The sequence below is a fragment of the Centrocercus urophasianus genome, unplaced genomic scaffold (assembly GCF_019232065.1).
Source record: "Centrocercus urophasianus isolate 14NV4802_14NV808 unplaced genomic scaffold, USGS_Curo_1.0 seq_11, whole genome shotgun sequence".
In the NCBI taxonomy this organism is placed as follows: domain Eukaryota; kingdom Metazoa; phylum Chordata; class Aves; order Galliformes; family Phasianidae; genus Centrocercus; species Centrocercus urophasianus.
Window position 1 is genome coordinate 57,772,958 of NW_024884253.1, and position 14,743 is coordinate 57,787,700.

General features: G+C 41.9%; 2 protein-coding genes across 4 annotated transcripts in view; one reads left to right on the top strand and one right to left on the bottom strand.

Moving 5' to 3' along the window:
• INVS (inversin) overlaps positions 1 to 8,747 on the top strand; it is an 87,715-nt gene extending 78,968 nt beyond the window's left edge. For all 3 annotated transcript variants that reach the window (XM_042839953.1, XM_042839955.1, XM_042839956.1), the window contains 3 exons: positions 1,988 to 2,220; positions 3,205 to 3,285; positions 5,654 to 8,747. In XM_042839953.1, the coding sequence (XP_042695887.1) occupies positions 1,988 to 2,220; positions 3,205 to 3,285; positions 5,654 to 5,769 (430 nt within the window). In that variant the 3' untranslated portion in view covers positions 5,770 to 8,747. The remainder of the gene's footprint in view (positions 1 to 1,987; positions 2,221 to 3,204; positions 3,286 to 5,653) is intronic.
• Positions 6,748 to 14,743, bottom strand: part of TEX10 (testis expressed 10) — a 50,510-nt gene continuing 42,514 nt past the window's right edge. Inside the window, exons 12-15 of the mRNA XM_042839957.1 lie at positions 10,385 to 10,465; positions 9,119 to 9,300; positions 7,995 to 8,205; positions 6,748 to 6,979 (exon numbers count right to left, since the gene is read on the bottom strand). Coding sequence (XP_042695891.1) covers positions 6,866 to 6,979; positions 7,995 to 8,205; positions 9,119 to 9,300; positions 10,385 to 10,465 — 588 coding nt within the window. The 3' untranslated portion in view covers positions 6,748 to 6,865. The remainder of the gene's footprint in view (positions 6,980 to 7,994; positions 8,206 to 9,118; positions 9,301 to 10,384; positions 10,466 to 14,743) is intronic.

Below are 14,743 nucleotides of genomic sequence, written 5' to 3' on the forward strand. Positions count from 1 at the left end.
TACCAGCAGCATTTCAAAGCTTGACCCCCTGTAACAGTGTACCTGAATAGCACTTACCTTTCTGCATGTGCATTCCACATTTATGTGCAGTAGTTTTGCTGAAGAAGTGTTGGCTATTTTGTTAGGGCACCAGAAGGATTAATTGATAGAGCATTAAACTTGGTGCTGTTCTGTCTTTTCTTAGTAGAATCAGAACAGTTTATTATAGGAGGAGCTTAATTAAAAAATAATAATAAAAATGCACACACACTGAAGATATCTGCCTACATCTGTATTTCAGAGCCTCAGATTTGTTTTCTTGTTGCTCAGAACTACCAGAAAACTACAAACAACAAATCCCAGCTGGGTGCAAAGGTGGAGGCCTGCGTGTGCTTCATTTCATGCATCAGCAAATGTTTCTGGCAGTAATTACTGAATTCCACCAGAACAGCTTACTGTTCTTTTCTGCTCACGTCTAAAACAGTTCCCCACTTGTTTTTCCTGCAGGGGGGTTCACCAGGCCCATCCTTAGCAGAAGTTATGCTGGCAAGGCGCAGACATTGTCATGCTGCCCTCACTTGCTTTTGCTCCACTGAAGAGTTCAAAGAGACATGTTATCTAACCAAACACAATCCTTTTTCTTCTGTCTTTTAATGGTGCTCCTGTTCTGAAGCCATGCAGTGCTTTACTTCTTGTAGGCACTGCAGATGTTACTGCTTGATGGGGTTGCTCCCCACGTTTGTTACGTACTTCAGTGAGCTGTGGAACAGCGTGTCTGAATCCTAAGCTCCACTACATTAAGATTAAATACGTTTTTCTCACACAGCAAACTTCAGAGAGGTAATTTACCAAGCTGACTGATAGTCTGAAACGGGTGGAGCTGTAACTGAGCATCTCATCACATCCCTCTGGCTCTGTTGTACTTCTGTGCAGTGATTTCCCATACACGGCTGCTGCATTGTTGGAATTCTGTACCTCACTGGCTTATAACATGTTTAAACAGTTGTGTCTGGCTGTGTTGCCTGTTATTTTAGTTCAGAACTTGTTGCAGTTGGAGCAGCAGAAGAGATTCACTTCTTTTCTCCTTCCCTTTACCAGTGGGGGATGGCATTCAATATGTTTTCGTCCATTACCAAACACTTGTAATGAATATTTTACAGGTGTTACTCAATATTCATTTATGACAGGTTTGTATTGGAGAGATTCAGCATTAGTCCTTAGGCCAATTGTGAGTATGAAGTGCCAGTATCTGAGGCATTACTTTTGTCTCATTTGAGACCAAAAAAGGAAGTCCATTTGCTGATGCCATTGCTGGCACTCAAGGAGGAAAGACAGGTAACCTGCAGCTGTGTCTCACAGCAGAACTGTGACCAAGCGTGCCACTGCTTTCATGTTGCACCTAAGCAGCAATGGCAAAGTTGGGTTAGGAAATGGGGAGATACTTAAGGGAAGGGGAGAAAAGGAAAAGGGAGATTGCTGCAAACAAGGTGGGAGGGGAACACCTTTAGGGAATGCATGGAAACCAGCAGATTTCTGTAGAGGAAATGTGCAGCTGAACCTGTAAAAGCCATGTTTGGCTTCTCTCCTGTAGCAGTTCACAAATAGAAAGTGGTAAAGTGCAGCAGAAATATTGCTGTTATTTTCTGAGTTTAAGGAAAAATGAAAACACAGTTGCGATTGTATTCTTATTAATATTTATAGATTGCATCCTCCAGATATTCTGTGTATAGTTAAGCAGGTGATAGGCTGATGTTACAGAGCTGTAATTTTGATACCTGTAATACCAGATCTTTATTAGCTGTGTGAAATAACGGGTGCACGTAGAATTGAATCCAGTTCCTGCTTTTTTACTTCTGAGCAAACATCTCATCCAAGCGACTTAGCACATCAGTGGGAGTTCTGTTTTCCCAGCTACTCATGTAATCCTCCATGTGAACTGACGCATGGAAAGCACTGAAGTTAAAACAGGTCACCTAAAACAAGTGCTCTTCTCTTTTGTGCTCTCCAGTTACCATCTCAGACAGGAGTTGTCTCAGCTTCTTAGTACTAAGCGGCAGCGCAAAGAAGATGAAGACAAATGGAGACAAGAGACAGCTGCCTTCCTCATTCAAGTTGCTTGGAAGAAACAGCTGAACCATAGCCCTCAGAAATCAGTTCCTCCATGTAAAAGCCTGAAATCTGTAAACAAAACCAGCTCAGCCATAAAAACAAGCAAGCAGTCCATCCTCAAGCAGATCTATGGTAATTTTGTTTTCACTATACTTTGGTTTTAAAAAGCACTGGATTAATTTGATAACAAAGTGTTCCTTATATTTTGAATTCTTGGGTACGTTTTCTACTCAATTGTTATGGATTAAAACCATTTATAACATCTAGTCTGAAATCTCAAGCGTTCTGGATAATTCTATAACCATTTCAGATGGAAAGAAATACTTTGGCGATTTAAAACAGTTTCTTCTAAAGCTGTTTGAATCACCATATCATTATTCCAGCACAGTTCTTCAGCCAACAAATCATTCCTTTGCCAGAGTTGCTCAAATGTATAAATGTGGAAAGAGAACAGAGCTGTTAAACTGGGGACAGGCGGCTGCATCGATGCACAGTGGCTGTCTGGAACGCAGCTGAACTTTTTAAACATTGCTTTCAACTTTTATTATACATACATATGTATATTTATATGTGTGTATCTTAAATATTCCCATCTGAAGAATATGATTGTGTTTGATATCGTTTACTTCCATGCTTGAAGACAGCTGATCTTCATTGGGACATCAAGGTGATCTGTAGCACTGCAGCGCACTGCACCAAGTCTGAATACGCACTCAGCCTCCAGTGCATGCTGAGGAAACAACAGAGGAAAGGCATTGTTTTTAAAGCACAAGTTCCTTACGCTGTGATCACCAATGCTCTGTGTACCTTAACAGGTGGCAACTCATGCTTATCATGGCTCTGTAGTTTAGATAGCTTTATTTCATCACAGCTATCTTTTTTGGCAAGCACTTAACGTTCCTTCTTTTACACAGCAAGACATCATCAACGTTTGCTTAAAGTTCTGCTAAAGTTGTAACAGTTTTCTGTCATGCAAAATGTCTTACGAGTTTCCTCATCATAAATGAGAATATTTGAGGATAAAATAATGCTGTAGCCTCTTTAAATAATTAATAGCTGTCCATAGCCATATTTCTACATGAATAAACACCGAGCTGTTGGTGCTGTTTATTAAAGGGCGTTCTCAGGAAGGCAGAGTGTACCAGCCAGCCAGACCTCCCTCTAAGCTGAAACTTTCTGATGTGCAGCTGGTTTCAGGTAAGACACACTCTAACAATACTGGGAATAGAGCAAATGCCTTTAATGTTTTATATATATGTGCATGTCATTGGGTTTCTCTTAGAAAAAGAGGAAAAAAGACCCAACTCATCAAGAGCTGGGATCGAAGATCAAGAGATGTAACTATTACCAACCTGTTGTATGTTCTTTTGATACTTTTGGACCGACTGAGCAATGTGCTTTTATCCTAACCCTGAATCATCTATATGAAAGCTTATTTTGATTGGACTATTACTTGGAAAGATCTTAAAATCATGGATTTCTACAGAGATAAGCTACTCACCTTTGGTTAAAATCCCTTATGGATGCTCGTACTGTGATTCATTAGTGTAAATATTTACCTATAGAAGTAGTGGATTTCTACATGTACCAACTATTTAGACCTGTTTGTGCTTTAGTCACAGACTCATAGGATGGCCTGGGTTGAAAAGGACCATAATGATCATCTTGTTTCAACCCCCCTGCTATGTGCCAGTGTTGCCAACTACTCGACCAGGCTGCCCTAGTGCATGGATAAAATGGGAAAATCCAAAGTAATCTGATCTCTGCCCTTTCTTCTAAGACAGTGCAATGGTGCTCCTGTCCTGTGTGCAGAGCTCCAATCAGTTCATAGAACATTATGTGCACTAAGTTTTAGGGCTCTGAAGCAAGCCTGCATTACTCCACTGCTTAGCAGTGAGGCCATATATTATTGCCAGGTTTTTCCTGGGAAATCTTCTGTTCCCTTTGTAAATAAGTGAAATTTTGTGCGTGGAAATGGTACCAGAGCAGCAGTTTTCAGACAAGGCACTGAGAGTTGCTGTGATGGGGACTGTCATGACATGCAGCCAGAGATGGTGCTACAGTGCATTGTACAGAACAGCAGCCAGAAACAGAGATGTAGGAGTGTCATCAAGGTCAGTAAAGTCCAGAAGTTTAATGCATGGGGCAGTAGTTTGACAGATAACTTAAAAATGAGGTTAGAATACACAATTCTCCTAGTACTCCTTCAAGTGAGTAACTTTTTTTGAGACTATTTCAAGTGTACACAGTTAGGGCTGGGAGCTGTGTAACATTAGTCCTTCATCACGTGAACAGCCTCTTTCTTTAGTCTTGGCTGCATCCCACGTAGTTCAGAGCTCACAGGCTGAGAGGAAAAAAAGAAATCCTTCAAAGAGACAATAGTTCAGATAAGGTGCACTGGAAAGTAAAATCAGTTTTCCCACTGGTTTACTAAATTCTGAAGTCAAAAGGAAATGCAGCAGCAGCCCTAGCCTTGAATTTGTTAGAATTGTAGGTGAATTTCTGCCTTGGTGAAAGACAGAGACTTCTTTCTTCCAGTATTTGAAATAACTGTTTTAATTAAGAGGCATGACCAGACGTGTTTGATTGCCACCTCTTCATACAGACACCAATCTACATTTTAAAAGAGTTTTAGCAAATAAAGCAGCTCTTCATTGAACTTTCTAGGACAACGGGTCTCCCTGTCTTCTGAAATGAAAAGGCTGTCTTGTGAGGTTTGCCCATCCTTTACTTTCATAACGTGGTGACGAATAGGACAGTGATAGGAACTTTGCCCAGTTCCTTCAGAACACTACCTACTTTGATTCACCTAATAGGAGCTGGGGGAACTTTAGCCCTTCCTTAAAGACAATAACACGTTTTTCATCTGCCTGCCTTCATGCATGACAACGTTACGTTCATTGGAAAAGTTCAGAGCTGTCAGTGGCTAATGCCAGATACTCTGCTGCTGACGTAGGTGCCTGGAGTAGGTCAGCATGGACTGCTCAGTTTGATTCTTCTCCTCAGTGGAAGGTGCAGCTGGGAAGGTGAAAACTGACTATCAGCACTAGTTTTCACTTTCGTCTAGCTGCTGGAAAAAGCATGCTGTGACAAATGTCCAACGGGAGACTGACACCAAACTCACTGAACTTCTCAGCAAAAGCAACCTCAGCGCTGCAGAGTGGGGACACGTACATAGGAGGTAGCAAAAGGAAATACAGGGAGTTAAGGGGCAGGGGAGCCACGAAAGGATGACAGGGAGAAAAGAAGGAAACACAACCCCTCGCTGCTCTTCAGCCACCTCAGCCAAGAGCTTTAGGAAGTGACTGAGCCATCAGCCTGAAAGCGCTCCTTCGTTTATGAGAGTGAAACTTCAGCTCCATTATTGTGGGTTGTGCTGAACACACAGCCATGTTAAAGTTGTGCTGAGTGCCACGGAAACAGAACTACTTACAGGTAAGAATGAGATGTCAGGAACAAGGTGCTGTATTGCTGGTAGGTTCTTTGTTTATGAAATGCAGAATCAGCGAGGATTAAACTTTTCTCATTTGGAATAATTCCTCAAAACTGTTGTGTTCTTTTACAGTGAACAACCTGCAGTATGTTCATCTGCTGGAGAACGTGGGAAAGTCAAAGCAGTTTTCATATAACATGAGGCCGAGCACTGCTGCAAAATCCAAAACTCCAAGACTCGAAAACTAAGCGGACATTTGGGATTTAAGGAGCATTCTGGTACAAATGTAACTTTTCATCACCTGCAAGCCATCTACAACATTTTAAACTTGAACACATTTCCAGTTTTTTTATTACATGCCAAGCAGGCTGCTAGGGAGCCGGACTTGTTTGTTTTGTGTACAAATTTGTCTTTAAATTCTAATTTATTTACTGACACATGAAATCTGAACTGCATTTGGAAGCAGACAATTAAGTGCTAAGCCCAGCACTGTGCTGCAATGGTTCACAAACATTTACATTGTGGAATCAGGAATTTTGAGTATGTGCTCATTAAATGCAATTGCAAAGGAGAGTACTGGGGCTGTAACAGTAACTGCTGTTTGGTTTCACCTCAAAATTTACTAAATGTATCTCAAAATCTAAACAAGAAAGGAGGCATAACCTTTATGTTCCATTTCTGTACTAAAGAACAGGTAATTTCTCAACCTGTTTTGGGGATTTGAAAGGAAAGGAAAAATGTTGACAAAGAAATCACTCCGCGAGTAAATTTCTTTCCACAGCACATGGAAAGTTAGCGGTGTTTTCTACCCTTTGAAATAATCCCGTTATTTATTCATTAAGAATTGTATTTTTATACACACACAGAATGAATTTCTACAGAAAGCAATATAGGGCAGGGCCTATGCTAGTAGGAAGCTTGTCTTTAGAGCAGTTGGAGCTGCTGCTGTACGGTATTTACTTTGCACCATGTCTTTAGAAACACAAATTTCTGAAATTAAAATCACGATTTTTTTAAAGTGGTGGACAGATAATTTTATTCTAGTTGCTGTCACATAATTCCAGTTCTTTAGTTGGATGGAGTCCACGAGTCTCTGCTTCCCTGGGAGCACTTAAGCCTCACAGAGGTCCCTTATCTGACCCTTCCCCGTGGTCCTTCTAGGAAACCCAACTTCCAGTGAAGCTGCAGTTTCATGCTTGAAAAGAAAGCTACAGGAGGGATGCAGCTCTTTGTAAAATTTTTATTCTGTTTCACTTACAAAAAAATGGACAAGCTTTGTTCCAACATCTCCCGTTCAAAACTAAATAGAAGTAAATGCTTTACAATAAATGCAGCTCCACCTCTTTAATACACTGCGTTCATAGGGCTGGGTCCCTGGGGGTGAGAGGCCAGGTAGATGTTGAAGCAGTAATGGAGGTCCGTCAGCCACTGCTCTTGGACTTCGCCGCTCTTCAGGGTCTAAAAAATAAGGGGGGGAGGGGGGAATTCAGCAACAGCATTTGTGAAGCTTTGCTTTGTTCTTAGTGAAGCAGGTGCTCTGCTAACGACACCCAATGGCCTCATTCACTGGCATGCAGTGACAATTCTCTCTTAGTCTGTATGTTTAAACACGGTACATCTGTTAGTGCTGAAATAATAAAGTGTCATTATTTGGTATGTTAAGATTGTGTTACATTATGGAGTGTGTGAATTCTATCAGATGCAACTTTTTCAGTTCTACTGTAATACTCACCCAAGGAGTGCCACTGTCCACAGCCCACGGGCACTAACTCATCCTCCTCAGCATTTCTCAGTGGTTAAAAACAGAAACAAAACCACAACCCAGCCACAGCCACACATCCCCAAAGCAGGCTGAAGCCTTTCCAGCACTGTAGGAAGCCAACGACATATTTTCCACTGGAGAACTTGTTTGATAGACTTACATCTTGTTCTCCACCCCCCCCGAGGTTAAGTTTGGGATGACATTATAAAATGATTACGGCATTGTACTTATTCAAGTCTGGGGACCATACAAACTCCCTGCACCCAGAACTAGTCATAGATGTGTGCAAGACGACAGCTTCTGATCTGTTTCCCGAGAAGCAGATGTAATAATCTCAAAAGCTCTGACAAGTGCATGTGTGACTACAATGCTGGATTCTGCAATAGCTGCACATTTTAACACTTCTACCGTTTGTCTCTCCAGGGACCTGCACACTTGAGAGAGAGAAGATATTTCCCACCAGCACATATACTGGGACAGCTCCCCACCCAGCTGTGGCATGCTGCGCCTCATCCCCTTCCTGGGCACTTTGTTTCAAAACTTAGCTTTGAAATTCAGCCCAGGGGTCCTGGACAGCATTTGGCTCTGTGACAGTCTCGTTTGAGCAAAACACAACTCACATTTCACCGAGCGTAGGGTTTGCAGTCACTGTTCAACATAAACACAAAGTATATTCTTGTGGTCTCTGGCAGACAAGAACAGGTTTCCTACCATGATGTCCTTGATAATCTGCTGCACCAGGAATTCATTGGTCATCATATGGCTCCTGAGCTGACCGTGTTGCATCAGTAAGCGAAGCAGCTGAGCAACAACGGGCAGCTCCTCGCGGCAGATCCTGCTCACTTGCAGACTTTGCAGCATCAGCCTCAGCAGCCGTGGCAGGAGTGCTAATGCAGAAATGCACGATCCCCACAGCATATCCCTGGGAAGAAAAGAGAATGAAAATTGAAGTGATCAGGGCAGCTCATTTCAGACACGCTTCTGTGGCCGATGTCTTGTATTTGTACCAGGAAAAGCACCCCTGTGTTGATGCCAGTTGGCACGACTGCATTTGCAATTAGTGCTGAAGCAGAAAATTTGTAGTGGCAAATGTTACACTCAAAAACATTGTAAGCTGATGGAAAAAATTTAAGGTCCTGCCCTGGAGCTTCAAATGTTGCTGAAGCCCTCACACGGTGTGACTTCTGCTCGAAGCAGTGGGGAAGAAGGGTTCTTCTTTCAGCTGTAATTCAAATACATCTGAACCTCTTGAATCTTTAAGGCTCAAAACAAATACAGAAAAACACAATCAGTGCTTTGTAACATGTAACATGTACATGGTAAGAGAAGGAGGAGTCTTCCTAAGCAAACTCTGATCAACCTTCCTGTATGTGGAACAGTTGTAAGAAAAAAAAAAAAAAATCAAAGTTTCAACTGCTTAAAGACATTTCTGCTTTACTGGTAAATAAACTGATCCTGGGTGGCTGTGGCTGTTTGATTCCCAGAAAGTGTTGTTAAAGCTGAAACACCAAGTTAGGTACACACTTACAGAGCCAAATCCTCTGTGTGCTGCTTTTCAGCTTATCTAATGAAACCAGAGGGTAAGGCTACACATTAAGGTGCAAGTATCTGCATTTCTGGGGTCAGGGGGGTTCCGAAATCCCACAGCTGCAGTAAGCAAAAGCTTTAAGATGAAACCTTCTGTAGCTGTTGTTTTAAATTATTACAGCTAACACTGCAGATGTTCTTAAACTAAAGGACAAAATAAACTGCAGTCGGAGGGGTTTGCCCTCTGTCTTACATCTCTAAATATCTGTGCTTACAGAGAATTCATATAGTATGAAAGGCAGCATTACCTTTTCTGTACGTGTTCTGCATCCTCTTTGTCCAGAGTTAGCAGGAAGTACAGGAGGCTGTAACAACAGGAGGCTAAGAACTTGTGCAGATTTTCACTCAAGATGCAAGCTTGATCCAAGAGCTTATTTATGGCACACAGAACAGATCCAGCTGTGCTATCAGGTATTACAACCAATCCAACCTGGATTAAAACAAAAACCCTCAACTTCATTGCTCCATACAGAAGTTTTTGCTGTTACACAAACAATTCCAATGCCAAATGTGTCCTTTCATATGACAACAAACATTACTTTCTTTCTGTTCAAGAATAGATACTACTGCATTTAAAAACACCAAATCCTATCTTCCTTAGAAATTGACTCACACAGCAACAGAAGGTTAAAAAGTATTTCAGCCTAAGCATTCCCTGCCTGCTAAAGAAGGCATTACCACTTCCAGTATATTTTTCAGAGAAGTGCAAAGTGAAAAGGCCTCACATTGATAGTCCTCTAGCCTACAAAACATGGGGTTTGGAAGCATCCATCGATTCTCAAAGTCCCTGTGCTGCACGGGGCTTTCAGAACAGAACCTGCTTTTTGTGTATTTGATGTTGCAAGTTGGGAAAAGAGGACAAAAAATCTAGAAGCAAATTTGCAAGACTAGATGTATGTTGTCCTCTGAGCATCAGTACTGAAACAGACCACCATTAGTGCAAAAGTTCTAAGGAATTTCTCCGGCTCTTAAACCACTGCCTTTCAGATAAAAATACAAGCAGGCAGCTAACAGCAGCTATAAACAGTGAAGGAGACAAGAGTCTTAATCCCACTCCCTCTAAATAAAGACAACATTCATCCCCAATGTATTTAAAAGAAAACAAAGCTTTAAGCCTTCCTCTGGAGGACCGTACAGACACAAAAAGCAGTTTTCAGACAAAACAGGTCTTTCCTTTTGAACACATATCATGGGACAGAGCATCCCTTCTGTGTCTTGAAACACCAGTAAGCCACCACTGAGGTAGAAGGAAACTCAGACTTAACTCTCCAGAAAGAAAAAGCACCCAGTACTCATCAGGACTGGTCTCTGAAATGCAATGTGCTCGACAGGGATGAGAGCACTACAGAATCACAGGATGGCCTGGGCTGGAAGAGACCTCAAAGTCCACCCATCCCCAAGCCCCTGCTGTGGGCAGGGCTGCCCCCCACCAGCTCAGCTGAATTTGAGGGTTACAGAGACAATTACAAGATTTATCACAAGCAAGCTAAGATGGAAAACAAAATATGACTTACCAGGTATTTACAGATGCCGGTCTGGAGAATGTCAAAGCACTGACTTTGGGAAGGTATAGTGGACAAGCTGTGACAGATCACCTGTTTTAATAAAGCAGTTATATTTAAGCACTTAAAAATACATACAAATAGCACAACTAGCAACCATTCACTGCACAATTCCAGATTTTGCTGACAGACCTAAATACAAAGTACCTATGAGGACATGGCAGCTTTGTCTTTAAAGGTACTGGTTCTTGGCAGTGTATCAGAGTAACACTGTCAGCATAAATTACTCTGTGTTTAATGAGAGGATGACCTGCGCCACTGGTTCTGTGGTAGTGGCTTTCTTCCATTTACCTCTGTGAATGAAGTAGAAAGGCAAAAACACTCGACCCAGCTACAATGCCACAGCAAGGCTACACCCTGCCTGCCTCTGAGAGGAAGACATTCAGAAAATAGAGAGACCACAGATACCATTAACAAGCACAGAATAGAAAAATGGCCACAAAAAGGACAGGAAAGAAAAGAAAAAAAACAGGAGGTAGCAAAGATCCATTTGCTACTACTTTTCTTCTACACTGCCACTAATGTGATGGTCAAAGTTGATACAAAATGAAATAGTATAAAGAGAAATCTTGTTTTATGACCTGCCAACTTTCTGGTGCTTGTGCAGCCAGGCGTGAGCATGAGATGTGCAGGAGCGTGACAGCAAAAGCTTAAGAAAGAGGTGAACTGAAGGCTCGGGCCTTTCAAAGTCTAGAACAACAGCAATGGTTTCAGTTCACAAGAGCTCCTGGCAAACCCAGAGACTACTGCCTTATTTATTTTCTTCTTCCTACTGTAATTAAAAAAACAACATCATCGTTATGTAGGCGAGAGTGGCCATGTTGGGGATGGAAATTAAAAAATAAAATCAACAAGTAGAACAAGACCACATGAAATACAGTGCAACCCTGTGAAAGATAAAGAGAGATGTTCCAGAAGCTCAAGCAACTTGTCCTGCTGCAGTCCTGGGCAGATCATATTCTCTGTTCCTCTCTTCCTTCCCAACTACTCCATTTGTGATCCATTCAAAGCATTACAAAGTAATGCCTTTTGCAAATCTACTGTATCTACTCTTTCAAAGGGTGAGGCTCTCCTTAGCTACCGCAAGGACCTAAAAACATTTGCATTTCTGCAGTGTCAAGGAACGAAGACAGGAGGTTACGAAACAGAGGCTTGTCAAGGGCAAACTGATGCCAGCATGACCTCATATTTGAACGAGCAGCACTTGCACAAAAGGTAAAATGGCACTGATGAAATGTGTTGGCTGACAGCTCAAGGTTGAGAACACCGAGATAGGAAGATGGGACTAACCTATAAGATTGCATGAGTCTCCTGATTAACAGAGAAAAAATATGTCAGTGAAACATAAGGTAAAAGTCACGCTCCTGGAGACTTCAAAACTGTATGCAATGCGGACCTGTAACAATTGGAAACAAGGAGAAAGATCCATGCATAGCCAATCACAGAGTGATTGAGATACAACCACAAAACAAGCAAATACAGCATCAGGATGCAAAAATGAGAATGACCAGAGCAGAGGGGGTCAGTGCTGCTGAACAGAAGTACAGTACTACTCTGTAAGACCCCACACGCACCATTCCTGAAATACCACGCAACACAGGAGGCACTCCTCTTCAAGAAAGGTAAACTTAAACTGAACGGGCACAGAAAAACTGCAGAGAATGGAGATTCTATCTTAGAAATCTAGATGGAAAGGACTTCACCTGCTCAGGCTGGCAAAGCTACAGCTAAGCAGGTATGCCAGTGCTCCTTAAAACGCAACAGAGGTGAGAACTGATGTGGGAGCACAAACGTATCCAAACAGCAGCGCCAATGACAATGATCCTGTCCGACAGGCAGTAAGGTGGGTTGAAAATTAGGAAGGATTGTGAAAGACTTACAGGAGGGAGCACAGGAGACTTTTGCAGCTTGTAAGAGAGCTCAGCGAGTTTACACAAGTGCGTGATATGCTCCTGGCCACATAACACTAGACATAACTGTGGAGATCCCTTGTAATTCAATACTTGACCACATAAAGTCAACAAATTAATGACAAAGAGGGCAGATCCACCAAACCTATCCACCAAAGTGTGGCTCATTATTAATAAATTTTAGTATTCTAATTAAATGATTACATAATTTATTATTAATAATAAACTACTGAAAATTCATCCTTATGCCCTTGGAAAAGCTCCAGCAACACACAAAGACTCTCCCTTAGATGACAAGTTACAGAAGAACTTCAAAAGAAGTACAATTTACTGAGACTCGAGATTTCTTCAGAACCGAAGAAGGAAATTGGCCACTGCAGCACTGAGCAGCAGCATATCTACTTGTAAGGGTTGTGGTGAAGTGCACAATGTCTGGCAAGTTTACTTTACAACTTTTTGAATCCTCCTGACCCTCAAAATAGCAGTAATACTCCCTAGAGCCAGCTCTATTTTCATATGATTAAGCAGGAGTGGTAATCCTTTTCAATTCTATAAATTAAATCCTGCTTGAAATGGCTTTCATGACAAACGTCTGTTACAAAAAGTGAAACTGAAACGCTGTTAGACATGGAAATGAAAAGCAAAGAAAAATTAATTATCACTTGAAAATTAGTATTTTTCCTGACAATTTATTTTCCTTAGGCAAGGGTTTGCATGACGTTTAATTTCCATAATAAAATGTCACAGCTGATTCGTTATTTTACATTTGATTAGCATTTATCACATTTTTGGCGCATTCACAGATGAGTTTTGGACTAAAGCCAGAGCAATTTTGTTTCAGAGTATCACCAAAGCGAATGGACAGAGGAGCATTTTTTGACCATAGAAGTCTTTACGCCTTTTTAAGATGGGTATCTAACGACAGGTTCGGTTTCATTCTTTGGGTTTGGTTCTTCATTTTGTTTGAATGTCCCATTTTGTGTAAATTAAGCCAAAAAAAGCCCAAACCATCCAGTTTAATATTGCTCATCTGTAAGACACTCTTAACTCCAAATGGCGGAGTTAGGAGGAACCCCCAAACTCAAAGTGAGCCCTCATGGCAGAAGGACAAGTGACGAGCCGAGAGCCACGTCCCGTTCATATGTTTCACTGCTCCCGCTCCCTACATCGCTCCATTTCCATAATGTGAGAGATTCTGTGCTGAAAAAGCCTCAAGGGAAACATTTTATCAGTAACTGTCCAGTGAAAAAAGAAATGTGTTATTACTTCCAGCTTAATCACGCTGCCAAGTATTCTCTTTTTCACAGAAAAATCCAAGCTTTCTGCTGAAGACATGCACACGGAGAGGAACCCAGCAGGCAGAAGGAATAACCCCTGTGTGCAGTCAGACCCACAGACAGCCCAGGCCCCAGAGGTTTGTATTCTAAAGGAAAGTTGGCAAACACCAGGCCTTATATATCCCAATGTGAACTTTAAACTAGACTTTCCCATTCCTGCTGACATCTACCTTGAACACCGGTCACCGAAACGTAACAAGCTGTTCTGCAGCCAATTCCCCAGCCCTGGAGAAATGGTTGTTTCAGGCAGGACCCTGCTCAGTGTAACACGTTACTGCAGAGCGTAGAAAATTAGAAGTTTTCAGGTGATGGGGCAGGCAATGAAGCTTGGCCTCTGAGGCCAGGCCCGCTCCCCCGAAGCGCCCTGCCGTATCAGACATGTACTCCCCTGACAGGGCCTGCTTCTCTTCCTGAGATAAATTGATTTGACAGGGCAATATTAACAGTGCCCTGAGTTGTTGAGAAAGCCGCGTACAACCAGAGATCTTTGTTCACCTGCCTGGGCTAAGCTCATGGGGGCGGATGTGAAAGGTATTCCCGATTCAGTGACTCCAGAAAAAAGGAAAGAAGCAGCTCAGAAAACCCACACCATCACAATGAAAACATAACACAGCCTAGGTTAAAAAAAAAAAAAAAGAAGGAAAAAAAAGAAACAAAAAATGCAGTCTGCAGGAAAGCATTACATAGCTGGGCAATGAGGAAAAACACCGTGTTTCTAACTCTGCACTAACAGAGCAGGAAGACAAAGAAATACATTAGAAAAGAATTCAAAATTATATATTATTTTACACACTGATACTGTACATATTTCCAATGATATAGAAGAAATATGAAACAGTCAGCATCCAGTTACTGGCTCAGAAACACAAACTGCTGCACACAATCTTAGAGACTGCATCTGCTGAATGGCACCAGTTGCCCACGTATGGGCTCTGCCTTATGTAAACCTGTTCCTCAAAGTCAACTGAAGTCAAGCTGCCTTTATTTACCATGAAACACAAATATGCAGCTGCCAATTACTGCTACTCACTTGCTGTGCAGCAGCCTGATCACAGGCCACAACC